Source organism: Harpia harpyja, chromosome 19 (genome assembly GCF_026419915.1).
Source record: "Harpia harpyja isolate bHarHar1 chromosome 19, bHarHar1 primary haplotype, whole genome shotgun sequence".
Lineage (NCBI taxonomy): Eukaryota > Metazoa > Chordata > Aves > Accipitriformes > Accipitridae > Harpia > Harpia harpyja.
Genome location: NC_068958.1, coordinates 20,643,662 through 20,658,119, shown reverse-complemented (window position 1 = coordinate 20,658,119; position 14,458 = coordinate 20,643,662). Strand labels below are relative to the sequence as shown.

The following is a 14,458-nucleotide window of genomic DNA, read 5'->3' as shown; positions in this document are numbered from 1 at the left end:
TCCCACAGGAGACTGTCCTTCAGGAAGGTCTCGTCCTTGCCGCGGGCTGCAGTTCCTCACAAACTTCCCTGGCGTGGGTCCTTTCCGCGGGCTTCAGTTCTTCCCGAACTTCCCTGGCGTGGGTCCTTTCCGCGGGCTTCAGTTCTTCCCGAACTTCCCTGGCGTGGGTCCTTTCCGCGGGCCGGTCTTCAGCCACACGCTGCTCCAGCGCGGGCTTTCCCATGGAGCCACGGCCATCTTGGGGGGCCTCTGCTCCACCGTTCGCCTCCAGGGGCTGCAGGGGCATCAACCTCCTCAGGTGCCCCTCCTGCCCCCCGACCCCGGTGTCTGCAGAGCTGTTCCTCTCACATTCCTAATCCCCCTGCTCGCTGCAGGTTCCCCTTCTGAAATAGTTTATCCCAGAGGCGCTACCACTGTCGCTGATTGCGTCGGCCTGGGCCAGAGGCGGGTCCGACTCCGAGCTGAGGGAGCTTCGAGCACCTTCTCACAGGAGCCACCCCTGCAGCCCCTGCGCTGCTACCAAAACCCCGCCACACAAACCCATAACAACTCCCTTTGCCAAGCAGTCAAAACCCAGAAACTAACATGAGAACCCAACTTGTCCTCTCTTTATTTCAGATTTGGGAAAATTCCCTGCTGGAAAAAAGAAAATCCTGGAAAATCCGCTAGTGTTTGTGTGAGTAGAAGGTTCCAACCTTTTGTTATTAAGCTGTAAGAACTATTTCATGCCGTTTTGTCCAAAAGCGTCAGAAATACTTGCACAGAAATGCGCAGCATCTGAATGGAAGGCGTCAGAACCGCTTGAATTTGAGCTTTATCTGGTGTGGCTGCAGGTTTTGTGGCATTTAGTATCTTCAGAACAGTAAGAATCAAAGTATCTGACTTTGCATCCAAAAAACCTGCTTGTGGCTAAAGAAGATCAGTTTCAGCTCTGGAGGCACCAAAAAATCATCAGCTGTCAAATTGGACCTAAGCCATCTTTTCAAACCTTCCGTGATCTTGCTGCAATGCGTGATGATGGATATATGGATTAGAGAACAGCGTACGATGGCAAACTTGTAGCATTGGCTCTGATGTAAAAAGAAAACAAATTCTTTCCTAAAATCAAAGTAATTCCAAATTCTTGGTACCGTGCAGCCACGCCACTTGCAAAGGAAGCATTTCCCTGCCTCTCAAAGCTTGCTGTATCCTCGATCTGCTGTCTTCCTGCTGTTAATTGATTGCAACTCTGTGTGTCTGATTAGGGCTAAGAGTTGCTCTCGATAGGGATATCATACAACATATGCTGTGCACGCTCGTGTGTATAGATACGTTTATACTGTACGCGTGTACATAGGCATGCCTGTTTGTGTGCTGGCCCTAAAATCACTCGTGTTCTAAAGCATCAGCCTTGAAGGCATATTCATCAAACTGTTCTGTAGATCTTTTGTTTTTACGGGTTCCCTCAAAATGAGAGACTTTTTATGCAGTCTGCTGTGGCAAATAGCCCCACATTCTAATCTTTACTATCACTCTTGCTGACTTTATCGTCACTCGCTCTTGGTGTGTGTATAAACAGGTATGTGTATGTATGTTCAGACAGTATTTAACAGGTAGAGTTGACTAAAACAAATGTAAAGAGTGGAAATTCTGACTCTTCTGCTTCAGCTTTGGACAACTTGGCTTCAGATTCTCATCCAGAGATGAGATGTGTTAGCAAGAGCTTGTTCTGTGCTTCAGACGACCCGATGGGTGGTTTGCATACGCATCATAACGCAGCATTGTCTATGTAACTTGTGACACCTAGGGCGCTGTCAGCCTAGTGGAGTGCGGTAACAAGCAGGTAGATCATCAGCAGCTGTTTGCAGCTGGGGTAAGGCTGACAGATTGACGGGGGGATGAGAACACGTAGTTCCTGGTGCTCTGCCTTCCTTGTGATCTGACTGTCGTAATAAACAGGGGGGGCGTTAAGCATCTTTAATACTTTTGTAAGCGATTAAAGGCACAAAGTAGAGCAGCAAGAGAGACTGCCCAAGTGGAATACTTTGTGCTTTATAACCCACAAGTACCCACAGGTAGGTGCAATAATACTCCCCTCGTGCGTTTGTTGGGGTGCAAAACAAAGTTTTGTTCCCTTCTTGGTCTTTGGTACAGGATAAAGGCAGGTCAGCAAGCTGGAAGGTTAGGCCAGGGAGTAGGACTGTTTCTTCTTTTTCACCTACTGATACCTTTCTTTAGGGTTACTTTGAAAAAGAAGATTTGACTGATCAAGCCATCAGGAGACTTTCAGTCCAAGAAAGAGCAAAGCCAGCTCTTGCCAGGATTGGAGGAAGTCCCTGTTGAGAGCGAACCCTTAGGACCTGAGCTCGTTCTCAGAGTGTCGATTATGTCTAAGCAAGGAGACGACTGCTACTTCTATTTCTATTCCACCTGTAACAAGGTATGTTTGGGCTTCTTTTGCTTTGGGGTTTCTTGTTGAGTTTTTAGGAGAGGAGGGGGCAGAGGGGGAGGGGACATCCAGATTTCTGTTAACTGAATAAGCAGTTAGATTCTGCTTCCAGTTCTGCTAGCATGGATAATTTTTTAGGCTGTACTGTTTTAATTTCCTTTTTGTCGATTTCCTTTTGGTTACAGGGAGACAGCTGTTCCTTCCGCCACTGTGAGGCTGCTCTGGGCAATGAGAGAGTGTGCAGGCTGTGGCGGGAGGGTCGCTGTTTCAGGACTAGCTGCAGGTTCAGACACATGGAAGTCGAAGTGAGTGTTTGCCTAAAGATGTGTTCTCAAACTAAATCCCTGAAAGCATTTTTCCTTGCTGTCGGTAGACTGAATGTGCTTGTACGTGATAGCTTTACTTGCTTTAAAATGATACTGGTTTGTGTTACTTGGAGGGGGGTGGGAGGAAGTTGGGGGAAGAAAAATCAATTTCTTAGGTATATCTCAGCAAGACATTTTTGTATTAGGTGCTGACGTTGTTCTGAGGTCTTGGGGTAGCACAGGGTGGGGAGGGAGAAGATGGGAAGGAAATAAGGCTCTGAAAGGTAAATTGAGAGAGATTCAAGCTAGGCAATTTAAGGCATTTTTTCCCTCTGAAAAATCCCAGTATTTTGCACGTTGTCTTAGTTTAACCCACCCTGAACTGATGTGTGAGAGCCGCCCATCTTCTCCAACGGAATGACAGGAAAGCTGGATAATATGTAGTTGTTACAGCTTACGCAAACTTTGTCGATCTGCCCTGAAATGCTTTCAGTGATAACTGCCCTTTGGAATGATGTTTCCGCAGTGCACTGCAATAGCCCTGTCTCTGGCATGACGTGTAACTATGTCTCTTAGCAAATCTCAGGCGAGTGTTACCATGAGCTTTTATTTCTTTCTGTCTTCAGAAAAAACGCAGTGAGATTCCTTGCTACTGGGAGAATCAACCAGCTGGCTGTCAAAAATCCAACTGTGCGTTCCGTCACACGAAAGGACGTTATGTCGACGGACGCTTCTTCCCGCCAAGCAAAAGTGAGTTTCTTGGGTCCTTTTTCTTTCAGCATTAAAGAATTAATTTTGAATATTACTTAGGAGTGGGTACAATGCCGTAGAAGGCATCAGGTAACTGCTCACTGATGAGTGTAGGGAGAAGTGTGCAGTCGCAGGCTCTCAGCTAAACGGACTGTAATTCTGGTATGTAATTTTTTCTTTCATGCTCAGCTTCTCTGTGCTTTGTGTGATCTTTGCACTTCAGGTTGCTTTCCCCTCATTTAATCCTTTCTGGATGGTCGGGTGGCGAGATTAGTGTGTGAAGGGAAGCCGTTGTTCCTAGTGTGTTCGTAGGGGTGGGGAATAGGAAACTCTGAATTCAGTAGCCAGGTGGGTTATGTACCTTATCTACCCTATCTAGACAGTGAGTGCAAGGTTGGGGTGAAAGTTTTACATGGCCAAATGAGAGATGATCCTCATCTTCCTCTAGCTACGCTTCCAAGTCCCCCTGAGTCTGCAGAAGATGCTGTGAAAATGGCTCAGGTGTCACTGCAGCAAAACAAACTTTCTGTCCAGTCAAATCCCTCTCCGCAGCTGAGGGGGGTGATGATAGTGGAAAACTCTGAAAAGGTCCCAAGTCCTACGCATCCTCCAGTTGTAATCAATGCTGCAGATGATGATGAAGATGGGTACTTTTTACTTCCTGAAGGCACTTCTACTGGAGGTGAATGTATAAATGAGAGAATGCCTGAACTGTGTAGCGTTTAAAGCTACGGACGAGAGTCTGGACTCTTAAATAGTTTTTCCCTGGTATAGCTCTTGCTTATATGAGCTTGTCAAGTCAATATAGCTGTTTAAAAAAACCCTCCTACAAACAGTTGCTTGTAGTTAAGAATACGAACAGAATGTGAACCGTGGACTGAAACGTCATTGTACGAGCTACATAAGCATGAAACGTCTCGTATAATCCCTGCTCCCTAACTGAATAGGTTTATTTTGGACTTTCAGACCAGCTTTCTGAAGAAGGAGGTGAAACTAAAACAGTTGTCCAGCAACCGGCAACAGAAGCCCCTAGTGGATCGCGGATAATTTCCACTAGGAAATGCAGCGGTAATACAAAGCAAGGTATTCTAGCAGCTGTAGTAGGATGGATTGGAAGGAGAACTTGACGATTAACTCCAAAGCACTATGTTCTAAAAGTACGGTAGAACATAGGGTAGCTGGATGGAGTCAGTTATTTCCATGAGCTCGTTCCTGTCTAATAATGTCGTATGTCCCTTGGGTCAGACAGGTCAACTCCTCCTTGTTGACTTTTGTAAAACAAAATAGAGCCACAGCGTGGAGCTTAAATGCCTGCAAATGCGTCCTTTCAAACACTGTGGGAAGCCATGTCTAATGACAGAGGAATCGAATATCATGTAGATGGATTAAAACGCTTAAAAGTGCAGGTTTTACTCTGTAGGATGGGAGGAGGGGTGCCAATTGCTTACCAAAATGCCCATCCGTTCTATGGCTTTTTTTACTTGTGGGGAGTGTTGAGAGGGTTTATTTGGAAGACTTTGGAAGGGTTCTGAGGTGTAAGAAGCTTGAGGATGTGTGCTCTTCAACATGTGCCTTTAGGCCTCAGCTTCATTAATGATTTTCTGTTTTCAGAGGACAATTTAAATTTTGGAATAAAAACACTTGAAGAAATCAAATTGGAGAAACTAAAGGAAAAAACAAAAAAGCAAGGTGGTGAGTTAATATCCCCTACTTATAGTGAATACTGTTGTTTCCATTTCATGGCTCCTCAACCACAAGGTTAAGTAATAATTAAGATAATTCAGACACGTTAGCCTGCTGGTGCTGCCTTTTCTAATTAAAACCCTGCTTTTATGCTTAAAGGCCCTGGTTTGATTGCAAATATTTGGCATTTGTAGGTGCTGAGTTTGTTGTATTGCAATAAAAGATCCAGAAGTGTTTTTTATCAGCCTGACATGAAGCCGTAGCTCTTCACGTATTACAGCATCTTACAGACTCTCCAATGTGCTTAATTGGACTTTCATGTTCCTGAAGTTGAGTGAGATTTGTGAATGAGCTAATGTGTGGACAGCATGTGGCAGAAGTAGTGGTTGGGTTAAGTGCAGTAGCAGCAGAGAGAGAGGCTACTGTCAATACAAGTGTCGGTATGCAAATAAGGGGATAACCGGAAAACCCGGGGAGTAATGAAAGGGAAGACCTATAGAAGATGGTATTATACAAGTAGCCAATTTTTGAAGCATTGACGAGGCTGACGGTGGCACTTGCGGAGAGTAGCGTGATACGAGTCTGTGTATAAGTGGTGGTGTTCAGATCTGCACAAATTCCTTGGAAAGGCAAAAAACGTGTGGCACTACTACTACTCGTAGTCACTCATTTCTGTGGTTTGGCTACCAGAAGAGTGTCTTTTGCTGGGACGTGGGCTAGAAGGACAATGCTTTTACTGGCTACTGGTTTGTGTGCACTGAAGAGATTATTCTTTGTTTTAGGGGAGGAGCCTGTGATTCAACTGAACCTTGGCGAGAGGATGGGAAAACGGAAAGCCTCCACAGGTAAGAGCTTTTTGTGAGCCGTTGTTCGGGTGCCCTCATCTAAACGTGAACTATATTTAAGGGTATTTTTGCTGCGTGCAGGAGGAAAATACATTTTGGCAGAGATGTATGTTGACGGCAGAAGTGGCAAATTTGGTTAGCAGCTGAAAGACAAATATAAGCAAAGATCCCTGGAAGCATTGAAGTTTGTGGCTGACTGTTCTAAAATCCTCCTCCAGAGAAACGTTCTTAAAGTATTGCTTGTTTTCTCTCTTTCTGAAGCTGGTAAAAGTGTCCTTCCGCTAAAGCGCAACCTTGCTGACAGGCTGGGGAAGAAGACAGAGGTTCTGGATAGTGCTGACAAAGCAGCAAAGAGAGGTACGGCTACTGAGCAGACATCTGGGTTTGATGCACAGATTTTCTGTTTAGGTTTGCTGTTTGTCCTTTCTTCTAACGGTTCTTTTTGCGTGTTGGTTGAGGGCTCGAGGTAGCTCTGAATCCCAGTGAAGTGATGGGTCTCATTTCGAAATGCGAACACCAAATGGAGATTTATGCAGTCTGCCTAACTTTTCCTGTTCTCTCTTGTAGTTCAAGTCCCCAGGTCTCTGAAGGAGAGGCTAGGACTGTCCTCTGAGCAGACCAGTACAGAGACAGATAAGAACTGGCTATTAAGTATGCCTTCACCTTTTTCCTTTCCATGAGCTTTCATACAGCCCTAAAAGTTAATTTAAAAACACCTGCCAGATTCCTCTTGCTCGAGTGCTGAAGCTGTCCTCTTTAGCTGCTGGCTAAATGCACTTACCTAGAAGGATTGTGGGACTGTTAAGAGAACCTGTTTGTTGTTTGGTTTTTTTTTTCCCCTGAGGCAGAGCAAGACGGTATCAGTTCTCTCTTCCTTTTCCTCTAGCCAAACGGAAGGTGTGCCTGAAGCCTTTGGATGGGAAAGCCACCTTCCCCACAAAGCAGCCACTGAAACGTAAGGCAGCCGAGAGTCATCCCTCTGCCGTGGCGGCTGTGAAGCCATTGAGTGCCACTGGTGGCGACGGGAAGGAGCCTTCAGCTAAAAAAGCAGCTGTGGTAAGGACAGCGACTGAGGCAGTAGTGGGTCCCTAGTAAAATTGATGCCCAAGTTGTACCCTCCTCTTGGAGAACAGGTGGAAGACTGAAATGTTCTCCGGGTCTCTGTTCCCTTTTAAATCCAGAAGTGGTCGACAGGACGCTTGTAGTACCTTTCTGCTTTTTACGAGGTGAATGGCAGTGTTTACATAACGCTCTGCTACGTCCATTAATGCCGTGTTCTTTAGGAAGACCCAAGGTCGTTAGTAAACTTTAAGGGAATACTAACTTCTCTTCAGGTGTGCCCTGGTTCTGTATTTTGGTTAGGGCTCAGCAATGCCAGAGGAGAAGCAGTGGAGGAAGAATCTGCAAAGCAGTCTTTGACCTGTGTATCATAAAAACCACCTTGCTTCTTCCTAGGCCATTGTTCCGGCTTTGCCAGAGGACAGCCTCCTCTCCATACGTGGGAGAGAAAAACCCCAAGCCAGGTAACAACCACAACTTGTTCTTTTTCTTGATCAGTGTGCCTTTCACGTGAAACTGAGTTGTGGTTTTTTTCACACGTGGAAAAATTAGAGTTTTGAGATAATTCATGCCAAAATCCAGCAGAGGAAAAATTTGTCTGAAAGAATAAGCTTCTAGCAGCTGGCTGGACTGCTTATTCAGATTCTTGTCTGAAAATGCTGCAAGTTGGTACAGCTTTTCAGTGGCTTCTTGGGTTTTCTGAACGCCTGCAGAGGTTGACTTGGTAACCTTTTTGCAGTCAAATTAGTAAAGGTGGCCAAGTACCTCTGGCTACAAAAATGGAACCTTCTTTGCCAGACCCCAGATGCTGTGTCTTCGCGGATAAATCCCCAAACTGCAAAATGTACCTGCTGATACATTGGGCTCTAAAAGTAGCCCCAGGTTAATTGAATAACAATCCCTGTGTAAGGCTGAGGTGTAGGAGGGATTAACTACCGTTTTAAGAGCTGGCTTGCAGAAAACATGTCTCTGCTTAAGGAATGTCATACACTGATTTGCTCTCTTTCTTGTTCTTCCAAGTCCTGAACTGCACCTTGGAAGCCAGGCAGACTCTGTGGCACAGTCAGAGGTCACAAGCTCGACCTCAGCTTCCACACAAGTAGCGGTAAAGACACACCAGCTGAGCTCCACAGGGGCCTGGGAAGCCCCCTTCTCTGTAGAAGACGACTTTGAGAAGTTTCTTTGGGAAATCTCAGGAGGCAAACTGGAAGACATAATTGACCCAGACCCAGAGAAGGATGAGGATGAGCTCCTCATGGAACTTGCTGAAATGCTGGACATCTGAACCGCATAGTCTTAAGGCTGAAAATAAAGAAATAAATAAATAAATTGCAACTGATTATTTTGTTGGATACCCAGAGGTGATTCTTTTTCGAGCTGAGGCTTTGCAATGAGTCTTAAAGCACAGGTGAACTGGTAGAAATTGGCAGTATCTGCACTCAGTTGTCCTGAACTTCCCTGCAGGTCAGAGGTGCGGTCTGAATTTGTGACCCTGCAGAAGACAGCTGAGACTGGGGTCTATTGTGTACCCTGCCACTAGGGATCATTTTCCCTAGCAGCTACCTTTTGAATGATTTTCTTAAATTTTTGAAGAACTTGAGTCTCTTCTCTTCCTACGAGGATTTGTGAAGCTGCGGGGGCCCTCAGGCATTTGCTGCTGGCAGAGGAAAAATCAGTTGTCAGAGTTGATTGTCAATGCTTTCTCTCTGGGAGAAAACACTTGCGTGCTTTGATAATCCACTGTGCTGTCTTAGTTCCTAGAGGAAAGGTCTGAAACCACAACTGAGCAAACTGCTGTTCCGGCTCCAGAAGGGTCACCCAGCCCCAAGCTGCCGACGCTTTATCCTGCTGCAGGACTTTCTCCCGCTGAGACTTCTGCGCAGACTTCAGGAGAGAGGAAGAGCGCGCGAGAGCCCGGCGAGGAAGGCTTCCCCCTCGCTGCTTCCCTCCTCCTGCTCCGTCGTCAGCCTTCGCTGTCCCCGGCCTAGGCTCTGCCCGTGGAGACGGGGTTTGGTGTACGCCATGGTTTCTGTAAATATTTTATTCTTCCCTCTTATATTCGTATTCTCCTGAAGGTCCTGTATTAAACGTAGCCTGGGCTCCTCCGCCTTCGCCGGTAGTTGAGCTGTTCCCCATGACAGCACTTAACAGGGTTTTTAACGAACCCTGGCGCAGGAAGGGTGTGGGTGCGTGGTCTGTCTGTGGGGCGTCCTTAACGCTCCGCTCCAGATCCTCATCTTCCGCTACCTGCAGAACGTGAGTACCGCCGGGCTGCCGCGGCTTCGGCCCCGTGTGAGAGGAACGTCCCGGTGCTTCTTGCGCAGGGCCCTTAGAGCCGTGTGGGGAGCGGGGCGGCACGCCGGAGGGGTCTTTCCGAGTTCAGGATGGGGTTTTTGGAGCCGGTTCCTGTTGAACTGAAGAACTTGCTGTCGTTGCGATCCGTGAGAAGACCAACTAGTTCCGATTTGGGCGTTTTTCCTTCTCACCTTAAGGGGTTACCTTTGTAAGAGGCGTTTGCTCTTGCAGTTGGGTGTGCAGGGATGTTTTCCGTGACAGTCTTTAAAGCCTGTGCTGTTGCGTGTTCGCCAGTGAAGGCAGAGAGTATTTCCAAAATAGTCTACCACCTTAAAAATGACCGAGGATGTAACCGAAACCACGCGTGAGAGTTACTGCCTCGAGTGTTACGAAGCTATCGGCAGCAAGGAGTTGTTAATGCACAGGAGAGAACAAAATTGTGTGGAGTGTTTATGTTCCTGTTGTGCTCTCCCCCTCCATCATTTTGCAGAGGTCCAGGATCCAGGTGTGGCTTTCTGAGCAAGTGAACATGGGGCTAGAAGGCTGCATCATTGTGAGTATCAGGATGTCTTTGGCTTGGGGTTTTTGTTGGTTGTTCTTCAAATTGATAAAACTGTTTCTTCCTGTCAGGAAAAACTAGCATGGGGGGTGGCAAGACCTCGTGCCTCTCCAATTAATAGTCTTAATTGTCCAGCCCACGTCAGCACAGCTCACGATAGTTTGTGTCGTTGTTGCTGAAGTTTAGAGCAGGGGACGTAGCTCACCGACGGCTTTTGTTGCTGATTTTTAGGGCTTTGATGAATATATGAACTTGGTGCCGGACGACGCAGAGGAAATTCACTCCAAAGCAAAACCAAGGAAAGAGCTGGGTATGTCAGTGTGTCTGTGTAACCCGAGCGATGCCTGAATCCTGGCTGCGTGAGCCTTCCCCGTAGCAAGGCTTTAAAGCACAAAAGGTGTGAAGAGTGTTGAGTTTGGAGTACAGTGAGCAGATACTGGCTAGGTCTCGGTTCCTGCTGTTTCCTGAGCTGGTGGTTTTGTTGAACGTGAAGGAGAAAGAATCTGCCTCTGCCTGAGGCGAGTCTTTGTCTTTCAAATGTGGGGAACAACGGATGGACTGCGCTGCACGTTTTCTGCAGCCCGGGTGGCTGGAGGGGTCCAGTCGAACTCCTGCTCAGGAATATGGAAGGCAACACGCAAAATGCTGAGCTGCTTGGGCACTGAAAAGAGCTAGGTCTGAGGGGATTTCTCTTGTTCCCCCCATGGTGGTGAATGTAGTAAAGTTGCACTATACAGGTGTCTCTCACTTCCTAGGGAAAAGAAATGGCGCCTTCTAGACCGTGAATTCCTCCTGATTTGTATTGGAATGCCTCTGCTGGGCAAAGCAGTGTCCCTTAATTGCCACCCATTTAAGCGTTGGCTTGTGCAAACTGCAGAAATCGTGCTTGAAATTTAATTTAATTATCAATGGCATCAGCAACACATTTGGAAGAATGTTTCTTGTCAGACTTCTACCTGAAGGAGCGCCAGTAATTTCTAGCAGGAGATGCGTAGGAATCTGTATGACACAAGAGCCTGTTTTTGAAGGTGCTAAGGGTCAAAAGTGAATAGTCCCATCAATACTGAAGAAGGGAAGAAAACCTTGCACTTAACAACTGGTCTTACTCCTGTTGTGGTTTAAGCCCAGCCGGTAACAAAGCACCACGCAGCCGCTTGCTCACTCTCCTCTCCCCCTGCCGCCCCGGGCCACGGTGGGATGAGCAGAAAACATAAGGCAGGCTCGTGGGTCGAGGTAAGGACTGGGAGAGATCACTCACCCCTTATGGTCACGGGCAAAAGACAGGCTCAGCTTGGGGAAGAAACAAAATCAATGTAGTTTACTACAAATCCAAAGAAGCCAAGGATATTAGGAAGTCAAACCAAACCTGCGAACACCTGCCCCCCACCCCTCCCTCCTTCCCGCCTCAACTCCACTCCCGGGTTTCTCTCCCTGCTCCCCCGGCGGCGGGGAATGGGGGCTGGGGTCGGTTCCTCACAGGTTGTCTCTGCCGCTCCTTCCTCCTCAGGGGGAGGAGGACTCCGCGCTCGTCCCCTGCTCCACCGCGAGGTCCCTCCCACAGGAGACTGTCCTTCAGGAAGGTCTCGTCCTTGCCGCGGGCTGCAGTTCCTCACAAACTTCCCTGGCGTGGGTCCTTTCCGCGGGCTTCAGTTCTTCCCGAACTTCCCTGGCGTGGGTCCTTTCCGCGGGCTTCAGTTCTTCCCGAACTTCCCTGGCGTGGGTCCTTTCCGCGGGCTTCAGTTCTTCCCGAACTTCCCTGGCGTGGGTCCTTTCCGCGGGCCGTTCTTCAGCCACACGCTGCTCCAGCGCGGGCTTTCCCATGGAGCCACGGCCATCTTGGGGGGCCTCTGCTCCACCGTTCGCCTCCAGGGGCTGCAGGGGCATCAACCTCCTCAGGTGCCCCTCCTGCCCCCCGACCCCGGTGTCTGCAGAGCTGTTCCTCTCACATTCCTAATCCCCCTGCTCGCTGCAGGTTCCCCTTCTGAAATAGTTTATCCCAGAGGCGCTACCACTGTCGCTGATTGCGTCGGCCTGGGCCAGAGGCGGGTCCGACTCCGAGCTGAGGGAGCTTCGAGCAGCTTCTCACAGGAGCCACCCCTGCAGCCCCTGCGCTGCTACCAAAACCCCGCCACACAAACCCATAACAACTCCCTTTGCCAAGCAGTCAAAACCCAGAAACTAACATGAGAACCCAACTTGTCCTCTCTTTATTTCAGATTTGGGAAAATTCCCTGCTGGAAAAAAGAAAATCCTGGAAAATCCGCTAGTGTTTGTGTGAGTAGAAGGTTCCAACCTTTTGTTATTAAGCTGTAAGAACTATTTCATGCCGTTTTGTCCAAAAGCGTCAGAAATACTTGCACAGAAATGCGCAGCATCTGAATGGAAGGCGTCAGAACCGCTTGAATTTGAGCTTTATCTGGTGTGGCTGCAGGTTTTGTGGCATTTAGTATCTTCAGAACAGTAAGAATCAAAGTATCTGACTTTGCATCCAAAAAACCTGCTTGTGGCTAAAGAAGATCAGTTTCAGCTCTGGAGGCACCAAAAAATCATCAGCTGTCAAATTGGACCTAAGCCATCTTTTCAAACCTTCCGTGATCTTGCTGCAATGCGTGATGATGGATATATGGATTAGAGAACAGCGTACGATGGCAAACTTGTAGCATTGGCTCTGATGTAAAAAGAAAACAAATTCTTTCCTAAAATCAAAGTAATTCCAAATTCTTGGTACCGTGCAGCCACGCCACTTGCAAAGGAAGCATTTCCCTGCCTCTCAAAGCTTGCTGTATCCTCGATCTGCTGTCTTCCTGCTGTTAATTGATTGCAACTCTGCGTGTCTGATTAGGGCTAAGAGTTGCTCTCGATAGGGATATCATACAACATATGCTGTGCACGCTCGTGTGTATAGATACGTTTATACTGTACGCGTGTACATAGGCATGCCTGTTTGTGTGCTGGCCCTAAAATCACTCGTGTTCTAAAGCATCAGCCTTGAAGGCATATTCATCAAACTGTTCTGTAGATCTTTTGTTTTTACGGGTTCCCTCAAAATGAGAGACTTTTTATGCAGTCTGCTGTGGCAAATAGCCCCACATTCTAATCTTTACTATCACTCTTGCTGACTTTATCGTCACTCGCTCTTGGTGTGTGTATAAACAGGTATGTGTATGTATGTTCAGACAGTATTTAACAGGTAGAGTTGACTAAAACAAATGTAAAGAGTGGAAATTCTGACTCTTCTGCTTCAGCTTTGGACAACTTGGCTTCAGATTCTCATCCAGAGATGAGATGTGTTAGCAAGAGCTTGTTCTGTGCTTCAGACGACCCGATGGGTGGTTTGCATACGCATCATAACGCAGCATTGTCTATGTAACTTGTGACACCTAGGGCGCTGTCAGCCTAGTGGAGTGCGGTAACAAGCAGGTAGATCATCAGCAGCTGTTTGCAGCTGGGGTAAGGCTGACAGATTGACGGGGGGATGAGAACACGTAGTTCCTGGTGCTCTGCCTTCCTTGTGATCTGACTGTCGTAATAAACAGGGGGGGCGTTAAGCATCTTTAATACTTTTGTAAGCGATTAAAGGCACAAAGTAGAGCAGCAAGAGAGACTGCCCAAGTGGAATACTTTGTGCTTTATAACCCACAAGTACCCACAGGTAGGTGCAATAATACTCCCCTCGTGCGTTTGTTGGGGTGCAAAACAAAGTTTTGTTCCCTTCTTGGTCTTTGGTACAGGATAAAGGCAGGTCAGCAAGCTGGAAGGTTAGGCCAGGGAGTAGGACTGTTTCTTCTTTTTCACCTACTGATACCTTTCTTTAGGGTTACTTTGAAAAAGAAGATTTGACTGATCAAGCCATCAGGAGACTTTCAGTCCAAGAAAGAGCAAAGCCAGCTCTTGCCAGGATTGGAGGAAGTCCCTGTTGAGAGCGAACCCTTAGGACCTGAGCTCGTTCTCAGAGTGTCGATTATGTCTAAGCAAGGAGACGACTGCTACTTCTATTTCTATTCCACCTGTAACAAGGTATGTTTGGGCTTCTTTTGCTTTGGGGTTTCTTGTTGAGTTTTTAGGAGAGGAGGGGGCAGAGGGGGAGGGGACATCCAGATTTCTGTTAACTGAATAAGCAGTTAGATTCTGCTTCCAGTTCTGCTAGCATGGATAATTTTTTAGGCTGTACTGTTTTAATTTCCTTTTTGTTGATTTCCTTTTGGTTACAGGGAGACAGCTGTTCCTTCCGCCACTGTGAGGCTGCTCTGGGCAATGAGAGAGTGTGCAGGCTGTGGCGGGAGGGTCGCTGTTTCAGGACTAGCTGCAGGTTCAGACACATGGAAGTCGAAGTGAGTGTTTGCCTAAAGATGTGTTCTCAAACGAAATCCCTGAAAGCATTTTTCCTTGCTGTCGGTAGACTGAATGTGCTTGTACGTGATAGCTTTACTTGCTTTAAAATGATACTGGTTTGTGTTACTTGGAGGGGGGTGGGAGGAATTTGGGGGAAGAAAAATCAATTTCTTAGGTATATCTCAGCAAGACATTTTTGTAT

At 47.3% G+C, this 14,458-nt stretch overlaps 1 protein-coding gene across 1 annotated transcript; it reads left to right on the top strand.

Moving 5' to 3' along the window:
- Positions 1-2,365: 2,365 nt before the first annotated feature.
- LOC128154207 (zinc finger CCCH domain-containing protein 11A-like) lies at positions 2,366-5,168 on the top strand (the record flags this gene model as incomplete). Its single annotated transcript, XM_052814459.1, has 6 exons — positions 2,366-2,419; positions 2,614-2,733; positions 3,360-3,483; positions 3,932-4,150; positions 4,450-4,566; positions 5,095-5,168. Coding segments are annotated over exons 1-6 (708 nt in total), but the record flags the coding sequence as incomplete, so codon positions are not given.
- Between the last annotated feature and the right edge of the window lie 9,290 nt (positions 5,169-14,458).